The sequence below is a fragment of the Lactuca sativa genome, chromosome 4 (assembly GCF_002870075.4).
Source record: "Lactuca sativa cultivar Salinas chromosome 4, Lsat_Salinas_v11, whole genome shotgun sequence".
NCBI lineage: Eukaryota > Viridiplantae > Streptophyta > Magnoliopsida > Asterales > Asteraceae > Lactuca > Lactuca sativa.
This window is the reverse complement of record NC_056626.2, coordinates 49315844-49332664: the sequence shown is the minus strand read 5'-3', so window position 1 is coordinate 49332664 and position 16821 is coordinate 49315844. Positions and strand designations below refer to the sequence as shown.

The window sequence follows — 16821 nt, the reverse complement described above, 5'->3', positions numbered from 1 at the left end:
CTTATAAGCATCCATATTTCAAGAAAGAAGAAAGGGAAATAGACATTAGCAAATCACGAATTTGGTGGCCCTTTTTAAAAGGAAAAAGTGATGAAAAAATTGGTTAGTTTTGGTCTCTTACTCTCCTTTAAATACCAAGAGACAGGTGCTAGATCACCATACTTTTAAGATCATTATTTACATTTCCGGTTCAACAATAGTTTTAGTACATTACAATCAATTCATATTTAGAGTATAAGATAAGTTGTATGATTAGACTTCTAGCAGACGCATGTCATAAGTAATATCAGAAAATAATAAATATGATATCAAACTAATCATTATTAACTTCGATCATCTGCTGTATTTTGGTTGCAACATCAATATATATAAAAAATCAAACTTTCACAGAAAATGATCATAAGCGTAGTTCATGATGCATCACATTTAGATTGCACTTGAGTGAGTTTTTAAAGCAAGCCACTTCTTTGCTAGAGCCATAGCTTCTTTTGGCTTGTATTGAGCCACTGAATGACCTGCACCCTATAATTGTATAGATGAAAGAACTTACAAACATGTATGAGAGAGAATAGTTACTTGATTATGAAAATAAAATACGAAAAATAAGAATCAAGCTTGCAAAATCATAATGATCACTAATAGCTTATAACATCTTTAAAATATTGATGATGACAAGCATGTGTATCTTACTTTAACTGTAGCAAATGTCAAGGAGAATTCATTTTGTGCATATGTTACTTCATATCTGTAATAAAAACCATGAGACTAGTGAACATATGATTGCCAAATATTATAAGAAAGTAAATGAAGTTGATTCTCACCCTCCGACTTGATTGTTCACGTAGAATGGATTCCATCGGCTCTCGATCTTAAGATTAAGTGCAACTATCCATTGCTCAATACCAACATATGGAAAAGTCATATCATGATCACCACTATTAACAAAATGCCACAATTTATTATGTACAATCTTCAATAACAGTGTAGTTAGGGGACAAAAAAATAAGAAAATTGTTACGTTACCTAAAGATCAAAGCTCGACAAGTTTTACTAACAAGTTTCTTATGGTATGAAAAACTACTAAAAATATTGTAAGCATAGCAAAATGTGTCATTTTTTCCTTCAACGTAATGCATCGTCCTATTGAAGAACTCCCATTTTCCAATTGTTCCCTGAATATAAATTGTTAGAACATAATTGAATGATTAATTGATAATTAGAATCTAACTTATAAAGCTACCACACCTGGCGAATGTTAAAAGCTTGTTGCACAACTTTATTATTTATCCAATCTTCTGCAAAATCGTAATAGTACTCCTAAAAGAGAAAAAGGGATAAACATGTCATCAGTATTATGAACCATGTTCCAGTTACTTAAGATCAACAATGGAAGTAAAATTAAGTTTTTCATGGTTAAAGGAGAGAGAGAGAGAGAGAGAGAGAGAGAGAGAGAGAGATTACTCGACAATATGGCTTTACATCTGATTTATTACAAAGTGGCTCCAAGATATCTTCCATATTTAGTCCACTTGTGCACTAAAATTCATAAATCTAGATGATTACATGTTTTATGAAGCCAAGGTGAATCAACTTAATCGACGTACCTCTGTGTATCTTTGAAGACTATTAATGCATAGTGAATTGGTGTTGTTTACATAATTGCCATGACAATTTTCTATTGCAGCCTGAAAATCAGATAATAATAATTATTATTAAGTATGAGAGTACCAAATTAATGATAATTCTTGAAAATGTTTAAAACTTGCCATATACCAAATTAATGATAATTCTTGAAAATGTTTAAAACTTGCCATATAAATATCATCAGATATAAGTGCCATTCGATGAGCATATTCAACTCTAGAATTAAAATCCATGAACTTATCGGTGAGGGGACTGCAAAGAATGTATCCCTATTTACCAATTCAAAAAAATTAAGATCAGTTTTATAACTTCATATTAAATAAAAAGTGAAGCTTTAAAGTTCAAAAAATTAAATACTTTACTTGAATATTCAATGTAGGTTGATCACCACGTTCATTGGCTGCAAACAATAATCTTTTAATGATCACAATCTATTTAATGCATGATGTGATAAAGAAGATCGATATATCAAGAAAGAAAATCATTTACCTTTATACACTTCCAAAGTAACAATAGGTGTGACAATTCCCATGTAAGAAATGCCCGTTATGTATAGTGGATTTTTTAAAAACTTAGGATGGTCGATAAGAAACTGTGTACATCACCCGAAAACATATTTGATTTATAGGTTTAATATTGATTTTAAATTTAGAAAAGGAAAAGAAGTGATTCACCCAATGTGGATTTTTTAAAAACTTAGGTTTAATATTGATTTTAAATTTAGAAACTGTGTACATCACCTTTCGAATAAATTTGTTAGCTTGTTTGGCTAGAATGCTATCACTGCTAATCGATGCTTCTTTTGTTGTGGCATATGAGAATCCGGTACCAGGAGGCATATCAACAAATATGATATTAGCCATCTACATCAATATTATCAATTCTATAATTAAATTTTAGCATATATATATATATATATATATATATATATATATATATATATATATATATATATATATATATATATATATATATATATATAAATAACATAATGTCTTTTTTCGGATCCATATTTAGTAATGTGACATCAATGGGGGTGAAACATTAACCTTTGTCCATGAGTTTGGATTTAATGAGATTGTGATGTTTCCAGGTGCATTGTCAAAGTTGAAACTAAGTGGACCTATAAAAAAGTAATCCATCAGAAAGTGTTTTGCAATTTCGCAAAACATACACAAAAAATCTTATATTTTCTTGTTTTAGAGGGTTATATGTAAAATACATTTACTTTAATTTCTAACATATTTAGAAAAGTTTAAAACCACTAAAAATGTGTGCAACCAACCTATATGTACTAAAAAATTAGATAATTTTCAAGCTTCTATAATTTGAATTATAACCATTACAATGATCATTAATATAATACTAGTATCACTACAAAAAACAATAATAATGACCAAAGTTTCATAACAATCAAATAATTCTCATTTTAAAAGTTAAAGATCCATTATTAGTAAGTAACTCCCGAACTCGCCAAATCTCTCTCAACTAGACGTAAAAGAGTCATCGGATCAGTGATAGATGAAATCCAAACGACTTTCATTGATGGGAGGAACATCCTTGATGGAATGGTTATTATCAATGAAGTGTGTTCATGGACAAAGAAAGTTAAGAAAAATATGTTTTTATTCAAGGTAGATTTTGAAAAAGCCTTTGATTCTATAAATTGGAGTTACCTTGATTCGGTTATGTCTCAAATGAACTTTGGTGATAAATGGAGATCATGGATCATGCAGATCTCTCTTCTTCTCAAGCCTCGGTCTTAACTAATGGCTCTCCAACCAAAGAATTTATCATCACAAAAGGTTTCTGCCAAGGTGATCCACTTTCACCATTTTGTTTATCATTGCAATGGAAGGACTTGGTGTAACAGTGAACCGCTTGCAAGAAATCATTATTCCACGGTATCAATATTCATAATAAGGGATATATATCTCACATCTATATTTATTCTGATGATGTAATATTTGTGGGTGAGTTGTGTTAGAGTGCAAAGTTATTCATGGATTGAATCTCTGATGACTTGACTTGAGAAGACCCACTTGCACATGTGGGATTGGAGTCTTGTGACATGAGAGAGAGAGAGAGAGAGAGCCTTGTTAGCACCGCTATAAATAGTGAGTTGCATAATACTAGTATAATGTACTTGAGAGATGTAACATTGAAAGTGTTAGTGTGTGTTAATTATGTAGATTTATATATAGATCATTTTTTTTGTAAGACCTTTCATAATCAAATACATCTCTTAGACACTTAAATCACCATGTTCATTGTGTTCTTTACAAATTTGCATGTTAAATCAGATGCTCATAATTCACCACAATTTGTATCATAGTGAGTCTTTGAAGATCGAAGTGATTTTTGAAGAAACGATTCTCGATTTGACAATAATCAACACAATTTGAACAATCTATGGTGAGTCTCTCTTAATCTCTCGGAATCTCTTAAAATCGTGCTTACGTTATTGATTTTTGATCATTTTGACTCATTGGATCAAATTTTTTTCAACTCAATTGTTATGATCCAATTCATTTTTTTTCATTGATTCAGCCCAAATCAAAACAAATTCAATCTCTATTAATTTTAATTCGATTACTAAGCCAAATCCAAAAACATGATCTACTACTCATTCGAACCAAGATTTAGTCCAAATCGAATTACTGAAAGCCCAATTTCAATTGTTCATTACTGTTCATCAAATCTCAAATAACAATCCATTGCAATTCGTTCAACTTTTGGTCGAAATTCATTCTGATTAAATCTTGACTCGCTTGTTCTATTTTGTTCATGAATATCCTTCATCGATTCATCATTTGTTTATAATTTCTCAGCATCTGATCGGTTCTCATTTTATTTTTCTAAGAAATTCATTCACGGAATCTTGCAATCGATTGTTCTTACTTCTTTGACATTATGAATCAATCTCGTCTTTGATTTTCTTACTTCTTGATCAGATTTTGATTTATTTGAATTCTTGATGACTAAATCGATTTTGAGAACTGATTCATTGTTTACTATTGATTTCATGATTTGAAGACAAGATGAAATTAGTGTTTAAGAAAATCAATATTTAAGAAAAGATAATTTATTTCAACTTTTTAGTTATCATCATACAACGAATGAAAAGGAAAACGGACAACAAGTTGCGCCGCTAAGCCCTTTTGTATGGTAAAGCCAATTCTTTTGAAGACTACATCCATAGATCTAGGGGATATAACATTGCTATGAATGATCCGTTGTAGTCTACTAAGAAGATCCACTGCATCCGGCACAAGGAAAGTCAAACGAAAAACGTCAAAATCGAATTTTCGATTGTGATTTGGTGAGAAGTTGAAATTGTTTGATAAGAGTTATAGTCGAAATTGAAAGTTGAACTGAAATCGACTTTGGAGTCGAATAGTTGAAGTAATTAGGTTTGATAATCGATTTTTAGATGATGAAGTTTTTCAATCGAAGTGAATGGTTCATATTTGTTGAAACTCTTGTGAAATCGATGCTTCTCAGATTGTAGTTGGGTTCGAAATTGTGAAATTTGACTTTGTTGGTTGAAGTAATCGATTTTGGTTGAAGGATGCTCGATATTGGTTATTTATTTGATATCGAGTGGTTGATTTAAGAACAGAAGTGAAGGGTTGTTTAGCGAATGGATTGGTGCTCGATGTTGAGTTTGATTACGAATGTATGATATCGAGTCCTTGAAAATTGATTTTTTAAGGTCATAATCACAACGAGTGGCTGATTGGTATCGGAAGTGATTTAGTGAATGGGCAAAGAAGTTTTCAATATATGGTCAATGCATAAAGTCAAGTAGTAATTTCGATACTCAATAAGTGAACGTCAAGATATTGAAGGGTCGAATTCATTTGATAATCGAAAGTGAAAGTTCGACTGCAATTGGCTTTGGAGATTATCAGTTGAAACATGGTTCTGTGAGGAACGAAAGTAAGGTTTCGACTGTGAATGGTTGTTATCAAATTTGTAAGCGAAACTTGGGCTACGGAGGATCAGATGTTTTAAAAAGGGATTGGAATCGGAAGTGTTTGATATAACTATCGAAAATTTTGAAGGTTTGAGAGTCAAAAGTTCGATGGTTTAGACTTTAGAGCATTAGGTATGGGTTACGTTATAAAACCCAATTCATATGCCACCTCAGCCATAACACCACCATAACATCAAGGGGAAATGGTGTTCCCCATGTTATTACATGTTAAGAGCTGGAGAGAGAAAAAAAAAGAAAATGATTTGATTGGTTGATAAAGGCAACAACCAATTAAACTTCTCGTTGCATCTTGTCCTCGTTACAACTAGATATACCATAACACCCCCTTAACGAGAAGGGGGTGGGGGTGGTGTTCATTGCGTTAAGACGGCGTTATGGCTGCCATCTCTGCCATAACACGACCAAAAAATGGCCCATATCATGTAGTCTTAGGGGTCCAAATTTGGAATTGTGGAGTCGAAAGTCAAGCTTAATAGTCAAAAATCCGTTTAATAGTCAAATGCTAACTTTCGGTTCTTATTTGGAACGACTTGGTGTCGAAAAGTTCAACATTTTTAGTGACAAAAGTTGGTTATTTTGGAGTAGAAAGTGAGGTTTCGATGTGTTTTCGTTCTATCTTGTAGGTCAAACAAATTAGGGAAGATGATAACCAAAATTTCACAATTGGTCCCTGAAGTTTCAGTAAAATGACTCTTTTACCCAGAGATCACAATCTTGTCGAAATTGAAGACTTTTTTGGGCTTTTCAAAAAGTGGTTATTTTTACAAGTATTTTCCAGTAACATGAACATTTTTGTTCATTTTCAGGTCAAAGGCAGTTGGGGAAGTGTAGAATTTGAAAATTGTCATATTTTTTGGATTTTTCGGATTTGAAGCGAAAAGTTTATGCTACATGTCAAGGGGGAGTTTTTCATGGAAAACTCCAAACTGAGCACTTTCTCATTCCTTTTTGGGTTTTATAACCATATTTCGATTATAAAAAGAGGGAGATATTTGAATATGTGAATTTGAAGTCGAAATTTGATTTTTCATATTATGTGAATTTGAAGACCGATGTGACCTTGAGAAGGAAAAGTTTATGAAATGATTCGAATTGGAAATTCTAAACTAGTTTGGGTTTTTCCCTGTTCATGAAGGGTTTAGACATAATGAAGATTTTTGTGGTATATTTTTATGCTCAAAGTTGGGTAATTTATTTGTGGAGATTTGCATACTCCAACTAACCTTTTGATGCTCAGATTGTGATGTCTCACACTCTAGAACCCAGATTGGAAAATCATTGAAGACTTGAAGATTTGATGCTCATTTCTACAATTGTCACGCTTGACGTTTCATTCGTGAAGTTGCTCTTTTTGGAGATTGAAGCCGAGTCATCCATTTCTAACTTTGAGAGAGAATGTTAGTGTGAAAGTTATTCATAGATTGACTTTGTGATGAATTGACTTGAGAAGACCCACTTTCACATGTGGGATTTGAGCTTTGTGACATGATAGATAGATAGATAGATAGATAGATAGATAGATAGATATATAGAGAGAGAGAGAGTGTGTGTGTGTGTGTGAGAGAGAGAGAGAGACTTGTTAGTACCTTTATAAATAGTGGGTTGCATACCACTAGTAAAGTGTGATTGAGAGATGTAACATTGAAAGTGTTAGTGTGTGTTAATTATATGGATTTAGATCTAGATCTTTTTTTGTAACACCTTTCATAATCAAATACGTCTCTTAGACACCCAAATCTCCATGTTCATTGTGTTCTTTACAATTCCGCATGTCAAATCAAATGCTCATAGTTCACTACAAGATTTCTAAAAGCAACCTAAAAAATATGGCAATCATCCTTAAATGTTTTCATATTTCATCCGGTTTGAAAGTAATTTTCACAAATCTAAGGTGTATGAAATTAGGATACCCAATCGCGAGCTTAATAAGAATGTTAGAGTTCTTGGGTGCGACTCGGGCAACATCCCTTTCAATTTTTGGGGGTACCAATAGGGCCAACATGAATCTCAAGAAAAAAGGAGCCCTATTTTTCGATCGTATGAAGGCTAGACTCTCCAATTAGAAAGCTAAAACACTATTACTCAATGGTAGACTCACTTTGATGAAAGTTTTTCTAAGTAGCTTACCTTTATGCTACTTATCAGTTTTTTAAATCCCTCATCTGTATAATTGATGCTCTAGAAAAAAATATATATAGAAGATTCTTATGGGGTGGAAGCAAAGACAAGTTCAAGATTAGTTGGGTGTCTTAGCCCAAAGTTTTAGCTTCAAAAGAAGATGTGGGGGATAGGTATCGGGTTGTTACGTGCTACCCTTATTTCGGTTTTAGTTATGTCGGTCTGGAGACGCAAGACGGATAATCACTCCTTATGAAGTCGTGTTACAGTATGTATCCATAATCTTGTCTGCAAACCAATGAGTTATTTGGCAAAAAATGTCTTTTAGGTACTTGGTCTAGCATTGTCAAGGTGAAAGATGATCTAAACAACTTTGGAATTGATTTAGAAAAGTTATTTGCGTGCTTACTTAGCTCAGGGGGCTTACTTGGTTCAGGGACAGAAACAAACTTTTTGGAAAGAAAGTTGGTCGGACTAGGGAACATTAGCAAGCTACTTTCCTACTTTATACGCCCTTCAGAAGTGTAAACCGGCTTATATTTTTTTAAAGAATTAATGATACTGGTTTTTCTGGTGTCTGGAAATGGCACCCAAACAGCTTGGTGGAACTAGCAGAACTTGGTAGAACTAGCAGAACTAAGCCACCTGGCATCTATGGTCAATGGCTTTTCCCTTGACTACCATAAAGACTATTGGACTTTTATTCACTCATAGATGACATGTACCTGGTGAACATTCTTAGGAAGTTGGTCAACTCTAAGATCTCTATGCCATCTGCTAATGTGGTTGTATGGATCAAAATTACACATTTGAAGGTCATAAGTTTCATGTAGGGGGATGGTATGGGCCGAATCCCTATGGCCTCTACTTTAAGCCGGCCTCAACTTTAAGTCATAGAGATGTTAACGTAAACTCCACGAAATGTGTTCTTTGTAATATTGAAGTGGAATCACCGATAATTGGGTGTCAATTTGTTCATGAGGTCTTCTTCTGGATCTTTAAGTGGTGCGGTAATCCTATCCAAAGATTTTCAAAGGTGGAAGATTTTATTAACTATGCCGCAAAATGGGGACAATACAGAAAGAAAAGAAAAGTATTCCTTGTTATCACCATTTCTCTCTTTGTAATCTCTTTTAGTGTGTGCTTCTTGCCTTCTTGCTTGGTTGCAATTTTAATAAAATTTTGCCGTTTCCAAAATAAAAGGAAAACAAATTTAGATCTATAATGCCTTAATCATTCATGACCTATAACAACAGGAATGAGAGAAAATTTGGTATCAAAAGGTGAACCCATGAGAAATAATTCTTGAATTAAATTCCAAAATAAGAAATTGAAGATTTTGTTTGGATAAGGAATGTTTTAAGATAAAATCTTATTGGTGTGTCTCTCACAAGACTTTAATTCATGTTGTTTTTTTAGTATGACTCTTCCCGTAATATTCTTAAGATACAATATAAATGATTCGGTTGTTATCTATTCTTTTAGTATTGTTGCTGGAGGATATCATGTAAATAATTTAAGCATTGCTGATTTCTTATTTTTGTGAATATGTTGTGATTCATAGTATATGGATCCAATGGTATGAATCTATTTGTCTTTATGATAACATTATTAAGTTTATTCTTTAACGACCCAATCTTTATAAAACTTTTAACCTTGTCTTAAATCTTAAATTTTACGGTATTTCTGAGAGTAACCTAGTTAATTTTTACTCATTGATGACTATAAAAGATAAGCCTAAGAGATAAATGAAAATAAAATCTAAGTTAACATATTCCATTACTAATGGATGATCACATCACATGTTTAAAGTTTTGGATGTTATCTTGAGATCTTGGGTTTGTGTATAAAAATCCTAGAAAGGAAGTCTAAAAATGAACAAAAAAAATATAAAAAATTAAGTAGCATTTGATATTGATAATAACTAATTATACCTCGAACTATATGAAATCAAAACCAAATGTAATTAATAAAATAAAATGTGTAAATTATTGGTCATAACCTACTCTTGCTAGAGAATATAAAGATAATGTTAGACTTGCCTTATGAATATATTTAAAAAGGTTAAATAATCATATGAATTATTACAAAAGAGTAAGTTATATTAAAAGATGTATGTCATATGATTTAAGACAATAAATTGAATATAATGAACCGATATCTAATACATGTGATCTGATTGATGACCTCTTTGTAGTGGGAGTAATTAGTTTTCAAATCAAAAATATTTTGAACGCGTGAAGTATTTTTCAATAAAAATTTATAATATTATTACTATATTACTTTAGTAGAAATAATTTACAAGAGTTGAATACCAAATGATGATAAAAAACCAATGTTTTAAAAACTGGTGTGGTGAATGGTTTCCGGTTCAACCGGTTCGACCGTCGGGTTAACTGGTTTCTATAATTTTCATCATTTTTACTATTTTTCTACACATACATAGATATATAAATCATGAATTTGACGTTTACAAGTTCAAATATTAAAAATACACATAAAATTAAGTTGTAGATCAATCCAAATGTATTAAAATAACACATAATCATAAGTTTTACATCAAAAAGAATATAAAGTATGATACCAAAATAAAATATAGTTTTAGATGAATACAAACACATCAAAAAACTTTATAACATTTACCATATGTTTTTATTTAAAGAAAATTAAATAGATTTGAAAAAATTACTAAAGTTTATTATGCAAATAGTTTTTTAATTTCCATGTATTTTATTCAGTTTAACCGCTTCAACCGGGTTTTTCTAAAAACCGGCCGGTTCAATCAGGTTCAGAAATCGACGTAAAACCGATAATAGTTGAACCGCTTCCTCCCCTGGTTTTTCGGTCCAACTGGTTCGACCGGCCGGTTCAAACCGGCTTTTAAAACATTGTAAAAAACCGAGTTTCGTGTGTGTGTGTGTGTGAGTATGTATATATATATATATATATATATATATATATATATATATATATATATATATATATATATATATATATAGTTAGTTAGTTAGTTAGTTAGTTAGTTAGGTTAATGTGAGACGGCCTAATTTTGTGAGACCGTGAGACGTAATCCTAGTCATTCATTTGGTAGATAAAACAAAAAACATTTTTAAAATGCAAAATAATTAAAAATTTTTGAAATTATTTTTTCAATATTATTTTCGGAATTTATATTTTCCAAAAAAAATACCAAAAAAAATATAAAAAAGATAAAAAAAAATACATTTTTTTTACATATTCTAGTTGAATAAATAGAATATTCTACATATCTGAGAAATCTAGTATAATATTCTAACATTCTAAAAATCATATCAGAATATTTACAGTGTAATATTCTATTAGAATATTTCACATATTTTTCAAAAAAAAAAAACGGTAATTTTTTTTTAATTTTTAAAATTTTTTTTAGGTAATTAAAGTTCCGAAAATAATAATTAAGAAAAAGAATTTTTAGATTTTTCCTTTTATTTTGCATTTTAAAAATTATTTTTAGATTTGGTATCACGGTCTCACAAAATTAACATGGTTTCAAATGAACCTCAACATATATATATATATATATATATATATATATATATATATATATATATATATATATATATATATATATGTTGAAACTAACAAAGTTTTTGAATAAAATAACAATTGTTAGCATTTAAAATATAAACTTTTTTCAATAAACAAAATATAATGATGGATTTATAAAAAAAATAGTGAACAAAGATGTATTTTATAAACAAACATAATAATTTGGTTTTAGAAAAATATAAACTTTTTTGTTATACAAAATGATTATTTAAAATAAACACTGATAAATGAAAATAAAGCTTTAGAAATGATGTGATGTATATTCTTAAACATTAATAACAAAACCAGAGTTTGGACAATCTGCATGATGTTGTGGAATGCCAGTATATTAGAAACTACAGTTTGATATGGTTAAGGTTTTTGGACGAAATTTTGAGACAACTTTTAATATAGTTACTTTTAACCATAACCCAAAATTGCAAACTACAATGCTATTTCCTAACACAATGATACTAATTTTTACAGTTTTATGGTATGGTGATGATCTTGAGCTAACATATTTTGATCATATAAAATCAAGCAACAAAACAATTGTAATTACATTCAAACGTTTGTTCATCTTTTATCATTTTCAAGAAATAAGAATACAAGCAGGGTGCTAAAAAAAATTAGAAATCCCAAGGTAACCATTTGCAAAGTAGACAACTAAAGTATAACAATAAAGTTTGTATCTTAATAATTATGTTCCGAGGAGGTGGACATAAATAAAATTTGAAAGTATATTATATTTAATATTCCATACTACAAATAATAATTAATAAAAATAATAATTAATAAAAGTTAATATTAATGAAAACGAAAACTATAAAAACAAATTAAGTATGGAACGAAAAATATAATTTTTAAAATATAATAAGGGATTAAAATCTCAACTTACAAAATACCAATAATATAACTTTATATTAATTAGGATAATTAATTCAAAATTACTTGAGGGGAAAAATATAAATATAAAAGTTTTCTATAAGAAAAAAATGTTATTTCCAATTAGAAGTTTATTTGTATTTTGTATCAAATGTTATAACAATTATAATATGATTTGAGTTTAGTAGTTTTGGTTCTTGAAAAAATAGTAGTTAATGAATAGTAACTCTCCCTCAAAAACCATATTTGATAATTAATATATATAATATTCCACATCTCGCGAATATTTTTGTAAAGTGAACCACAAAAATATAAAATAAAGTTTTGATCAAAACAAATATGGCTAGAAGAGACGGACAAAAATAAAATTTGAAAATATATTTTGATCCGTACAATGTAAAAATGACAAATAATTTAAAAACTATAATAATTAAAACTAACACTCATAAAAACGAAAATTACAAAAACAAATTATATAAAGGTGTAAGTTTAAAATATAATAAAGTGATGAAATCGTAACTTATAAGATAGTAATAATTTAGCTTAAGATGAAAATTGTTAGATTAAAATTATCCAAAAGGTAAAAAGGATAAAAACAAATAAAGTTTTTTTTTTTTTTTTTGGGGGGGGGAATGAAATGCCAATGAACACAAAATGGATATAAAAATGATTCAGAGAAATAAAAGTGGATATTGATTTAGTGTTTTGTAGTTTACATATAGAAAGTGAAATGAATATCAAAAGAATACATCAACCCAACACATATTTATATCTAGGTTGGCAGGTTGGCGAATCACGTATTCGCAGGTCAGAAACATCAATCAAACTCAATCAATATAATCCGTTTGATTATACAGGTTCGCAGGTCCACATGTAGGTTTCATCGATGGTGGTGGTTTAGGAATAAAGTGACGAACGATGCTCGGTTGGTTGAGCGTAGGTATATTTGTGGTCTTTTTGAGTAATAATTAGTCAATGATAAAGTAGGGCACGTCACACTCTTAAAGAATAATTCATAAATAAATATTACTTTTTTTTCAAAAAAAAATAATATATATTGACTGGTTAGTAGATTAATACACATACCTAAAAATATAACCCAACCCGACCAATGAAATAAACAGGTTAATGGTTGGGATGGTCAGAAAACTCAACCTAAACCATTTATTGTTGTATCGGGTTATAGGTTTGACCGGTAATTACCATCCCTATAACCCAAAAGTTGTGGAGACGATAGACTCTATTGGTTTATGAAAGAACAATAATGCAACAAAACAATCATATCTATAAGATGCATGCATTAACTTGATCCTTTGCGAGCTCGGGAATAACAATAATGAATTTGCCATTCATTTGTTTTTGGAATGCTCCACGGCTTAAGAGATTCGTAATTAATATACTGAGGTGTGGAGTCAGGATTTAGAATAAGATGGCTAAAATCATAAAAAATATTAAAATACAGTGACAATTTTATTATAGGGCACATAGCGGTCCGTACAATCCCTGATTTTTCCAGACAAAGTGTAAATTTTTTTGAAAATTTAAAATTTTTATTTTCTACTGTCATATAACCCCTGACTTTCTCATGATACACTTACAATGAAATAATACATCCGTCTCTGTTAAAATATATTCTTATTTAAATAACACTGGTATATAAATTTAAAATTAAAATACTAGCTCTTCTATATTATTATTTCTTTATGCTGTGGACGTTTATAATAATTTATTATGAATATTTATCCAAATATTACCATTAATTAGATGCAATCATAGGTCATTCGCGTTTCGTTTGAAAAAAAATCGATAATTTTTTTTGGCTTATGATTTACTTTACATTTATAAGAAATCAAATTCTGTTTAATAATATTATTAATTGTAAATTATAAAATATTTAGAATATATAATAAATTAATAAATTACCATGGCTTAAAGGCTTTGAGTGGAGAAGCGTCAATATGTCTCCAAAAGTCAAGGATTGGGATTACACGTAAATAATATACTAGTTGTGAGACCCGTATGTTATATAGGTTGAATAAAACAAAAAAATTAAATATGAAGGTTTAAACAAAAATTTATTTAAATTTAAAATTTAAAATTTAAAATTTGAATTTAAAATGAAACATATTCAATAATATGAGTTGTAATATTGTAATTTAATTATTATTTTCAAATAAGGCAATTAATAATTGAGGTTTAAATATGATGTGTTAATTAAAAAAAGATAAACAATGAGAAAATGACACATGGAAAAAACATTTATTCAAAAATACCAAAAAATAACATGTGTCTAAGTTAATGAGAGAATGACATGTGACAAAATTATTTTCATTTATTAGGGAAGATATTGTCTGTGCAGTTAAATACAGAGAATTAAATAATAAATAGATAGAGGAGCTATGGGCTTAATTATTTATCTGTATGAGTTTTTTAGTAAATTTCAAAAAGAATTATAATTAGAATGCTACTTTTAATTGGTTGAGTGATATCCCAACATCTGGACTGCTCGATGTTCATTTCAAAATCTGTTTTTTACGTGCACTATGAAGACTAGAATCAAAGAGGTACTCTCTATGATGCTCATGACTTTTGCTTAGGTTCTATGGCATTACATAAACAATCACATTTTCGATGGGGGTGGTGAGATATAGTGCTGATTCAGTGATTTGAAGATATTGTAATTTGGTATTACAATATTTTTGGACTTCACTTGTCATTTACGATTTATATACAGATTGATTTGACAACTGCATCACTTTTCTTGCAAATAGAATATATGGTATAGAAGGTGGGGTACGTAAATGATACTCTAGTGTATGTTCCGTGCTTTCGGGAATTACGTATACGTATGATTAGTGTATTCTTTGGGGCTTACACTACCGTGCGGCTGGAAGGGCCCCACTCTTCTACTTGATTAAGTTATTTCGTAACAGTAACTAATTAATCTATAATTGTAATGATTTTGTACTTTTATAGTGATTTTAGTTAGACAAGTCAAACTAAAATTCTTATTTCAACTTAACTAAAAAGAAAGTTGTAATTGACAAATAAAACTTAAAGTGTATCTATAGACTATAATGGTATGAACCTGTAAATTATTCTCTATCAATTAATATAGATAAACCAAATTTTGTTAAACCTATTTTTCTTGCTAAACTTTTTTTAAAGTTAGCAAACATATTATTCCATTTGACTGGTTCAATAAAACTCGATCACAATAAAATGATGAAAATTAAAACTTAAAAAGAATCATGATTTACATTAAATAAAAGCAACACGGATTAAGAATTATTTCAAACAAAAATTATTCAAAAATCACTTTAATTAAATCAAAACTAATGAAATTACTATAATAACAAATGGTATATAATACTTTGAATAGAAAAAAACCATACAGGCGTATAAACCCAATTAGCCAATCGATCCATTTTACTATCTTAATTAAAATCTTATAGACCTTGATCATATATTATTTACCACATATACTTTCTGGTGTGATAAATTATGGGATCCGGCAACTGTCCGACTGCCTTTGTAAACATTGACAGAGTTTAGCGGTTTCTTTTGGAATTTACCGTTGCTAATATAATTTTTTTTAGTTAAACAGTTAAGTCAACATCAAACTATGCATGCATGCATATGGTCTCTTAATTAAGATAAATTAATTAAAGAACATGCATGATGATGAACTATATGCTTCACTGTTAAGGGCTAACAAAAACGAAGAGATAGATCATATATACCGATTTGATAGAAGAAAGTAATGATGGCAGAACAGCCAGGACCTCCGGTGAGATAAAACAAGAGCGGGTCTTCTTCTGGATTTCGTTCCGATTCAACAAAGTAGTAGAAAAGCTGTGCTTCTTCCTTCTCCCCTATTCCCACATACCTTGATCAATACAACAAAGTTTTATTAGAACAAGATCGCATGTTTTCATCTCTAAAGCACCATTTTTTCCATAATAACTTATGTTAAAGATAAGGAATGTAAATGGATGATTTTCTAGTTGATTTGAAACACGTTGTTTTAGTAAATAAGTGATCACGTGAAAAGTCGAGAATATGATACCCTGTTTCGAGCTTGAATGGAAGTTGACCGGGATAACCAGGAAGGGTTTGGACGATCGATTTTGAATAGGATGGAGTTATGAAGCTCGATTCAAGTGTTAGAAGAAGGAGCAGGAGCGAGGAAAGGGCAAGGGCCTTTGATCCGTACTCCATTTTGAGGTGCACTTGGAAGTTTGGGTGATCCCGCAATAAGTGGGTTGGCTGCTATAAATAGAAGTCTTCCACCATGGTTCCTTTGAAAATATGAAAACCTTTTAGAGTAAATTACCGGATCATCTAGGGCCGGCCCATGGCTAGTTGGGTGACCGCCCCGGGTCCCCAAATGCTAAAGGTCCCTTTATTTATGTTATTGGGTTATATTAGTGACCACCCATATTTTTTAAGCCTTATCTACTAGTTTTGGCCCAATATCTTCACTTAGCGCAAATCCAAATCCAAATTGAAGAAGTGGGAGTAATTAAGCGTGCGGCGTGCCTATTGACCTATTGCGTTTCCGATTTCCATGGACAATTTAATCTCTTCAATCTTGGGCTTCTCTT

General features: G+C 30.2%; 1 protein-coding gene across 1 annotated transcript; it reads right to left on the bottom strand.

Moving 5' to 3' along the window:
• Window positions 1-293: 293 nt before the first annotated feature.
• Window positions 294-16435, bottom strand: LOC111904495 (serine carboxypeptidase-like 16). Its single transcript, XM_052770850.1, has 14 exons — window positions 16284-16435; window positions 15958-16103; window positions 2694-2767; window positions 2385-2507; window positions 2134-2236; window positions 2007-2044; window positions 1812-1913; window positions 1605-1685; window positions 1462-1536; window positions 1246-1317; window positions 1024-1172; window positions 822-935; window positions 691-745; window positions 294-522 (listed from the first exon to the last, which is right to left on the bottom strand). The coding sequence occupies exons 1-14, from the start codon at window positions 16433-16435 to the stop codon at window positions 427-429; spliced, it is 1380 nt and encodes a 459-aa protein (XP_052626810.1). The 3' UTR covers window positions 294-426.
• Window positions 16436-16821: the final 386 nt, after the last annotated feature.